Source organism: Austrofundulus limnaeus, unplaced genomic scaffold (assembly GCF_001266775.1).
Source record: "Austrofundulus limnaeus strain Quisiro unplaced genomic scaffold, Austrofundulus_limnaeus-1.0 Scaffold1535, whole genome shotgun sequence".
Lineage (NCBI taxonomy): Eukaryota > Metazoa > Chordata > Actinopteri > Cyprinodontiformes > Rivulidae > Austrofundulus > Austrofundulus limnaeus.
In genome coordinates, this window is record NW_013953937.1 from 48455 (window position 1) to 50176 (window position 1722).

The window sequence follows — 1722 nt, forward strand, 5'->3', positions numbered from 1 at the left end:
CATAACAACACTTGTTTACAGTCTGCTGCTGCTCAGCATCACCTGTTAAATGACGACAACAAAAGTTAAGCATTAAAAATGCAATAATAACTAATAAAAACTATCAAATCCAATATAAAAACTAATTAAAACTGAATTAAAATAAAAAAGTCACAACAAAATCAAACTAAACTATAATGAAAAATCCAAAACTGTTATAACCTTGGAAGTAAGACCCGGCTTCTGGATCGGGACTCAACAGATCCTGATGTAACCTGCAGCTGGTTCCTCCTTCAGGCTGGAGCTGGAGAACCGTCTGGCAGCTCTGGAGCAGCAGGTGGCGCTGCAGGCCGCTGCAGACCAGGCCCTGAAGGAGGACTGGGAGGAACGGGTCCACAGTGCCGAGCAGGGGGAGCAGTCTGCTCGCAGAGAGCTGCAGAACCTGAGGTCGGCCCGCTTTAGATCCAGAGCTTCTGGACTTAGTCTTCTCAGGGTGTCCATGGGTCCTTAAACATCCTTAAAGCCCTAAATTCACAAATCTAAAATTAAAACCTTTTAAAGTCTTAAATTTGACTAAAAACTGCAGATACCCTGAGTTCTCTTCATGGTATCATGGTGTCATGGTTTCATGGTGTCATGGTGTCATGGTGTCATGGGGCGGCTGTGGCGGAGTGGTTAGGTGAGTCGTCCTGGNAGCAGACCACCACACCTGACCACCACACCACCACAGCAGACCACCACACCTGACCACCACACCACCACAGCAGACCACCAGACCACCACAGCAGACCACCAGCAGGCAGGAAACTCCGACACAAACTGGTCTCAGAAACAGGAAGTGAAACTTAAGAAACAAATTTTCTTTCTGATCTGATTTAGTTTCATTTATTCAAACTTTAGTTTTTCTTCAGTCAAATTTAAAACTCAGTTTATTTTATTTTGAAGGAAACTAAATGTATCAAATAACATTAAAGTATTAAAGCTTTCAGCTCTCAGGGTCACAGGGGGTCTTAAGATTTAAACTAAAACTGTGCAAAAGTTTAGAGTTACTCATCATTTTATATTTTTCTTCTAAAAAGCCAGAACTGCTGGTTTAAAACCTTTGCCCTGTAATCTGGATTAGATTTAATCTTAAAGCAGTTTTCAGTTTAAACTATTGATTAAAGAAAAATATCCAGATGTTTCCAGATGTGATCAGTTGTCAGACTGTTTGTTGTTTCTGTGTTTTCTCTGGATTCTTCTCCTGTCAGCAGAAAAGCTGCACTCTGACCTGTTTTCTGTCTTTGTGCTTCAGATTGAGAGCCTGAAACACGCTCATCAGCTGGAGCTGGCCCAGCTCAGACTGGACTGTTCTCGCTCCACAGGGGAGCTGGAGCGACACAGAGACTCTCTGCAGGGACAGCTGGACGGTACGGAGCTGAAGACCTGCTGTTAGACCTGAGTCCAGCCTCAGAGCTGAACCTGACTGTTTCCTGTGGGCCTCAGCTCTGCAGGCACAGCTGGAAGTTCTGACAGCAGCTGCTGAGCAGCACCAAGAGCTGCTGCTGGAGAAGGACAGGGAGGTGGTCCGGAGGGTCCGCTCCACTCGGGAGGAGGAGCTCCGCAAGACGGTGACCCTGCATGAAGAGAAGTAAGCAGGTCATTATAGTTAACTAAAACTAACTAAAACTAACTAAACAACAGCAGGTTATTATAGTTAATTAAAACAAACTAAACAACAGCAGGTTATTATAGTTAACTAAA

At 44.2% G+C, this 1722-nt stretch overlaps 1 protein-coding gene across 1 annotated transcript in view; it reads left to right on the forward strand.

Annotated features, from left to right (window-relative positions):
* The window catches only part of cep83 (centrosomal protein 83), a gene marked incomplete at its 3' end in the record, with an annotated part of 17425 nt that overhangs the window by 7121 nt on the left and 8582 nt on the right, over positions 1–1722 (forward strand). Inside the window, 2 exon segments of the mRNA XM_014032766.1 lie at positions 1274–1388; positions 1465–1609. Coding sequence (XP_013888220.1) covers positions 1274–1388; positions 1465–1609 — 260 coding nt within the window.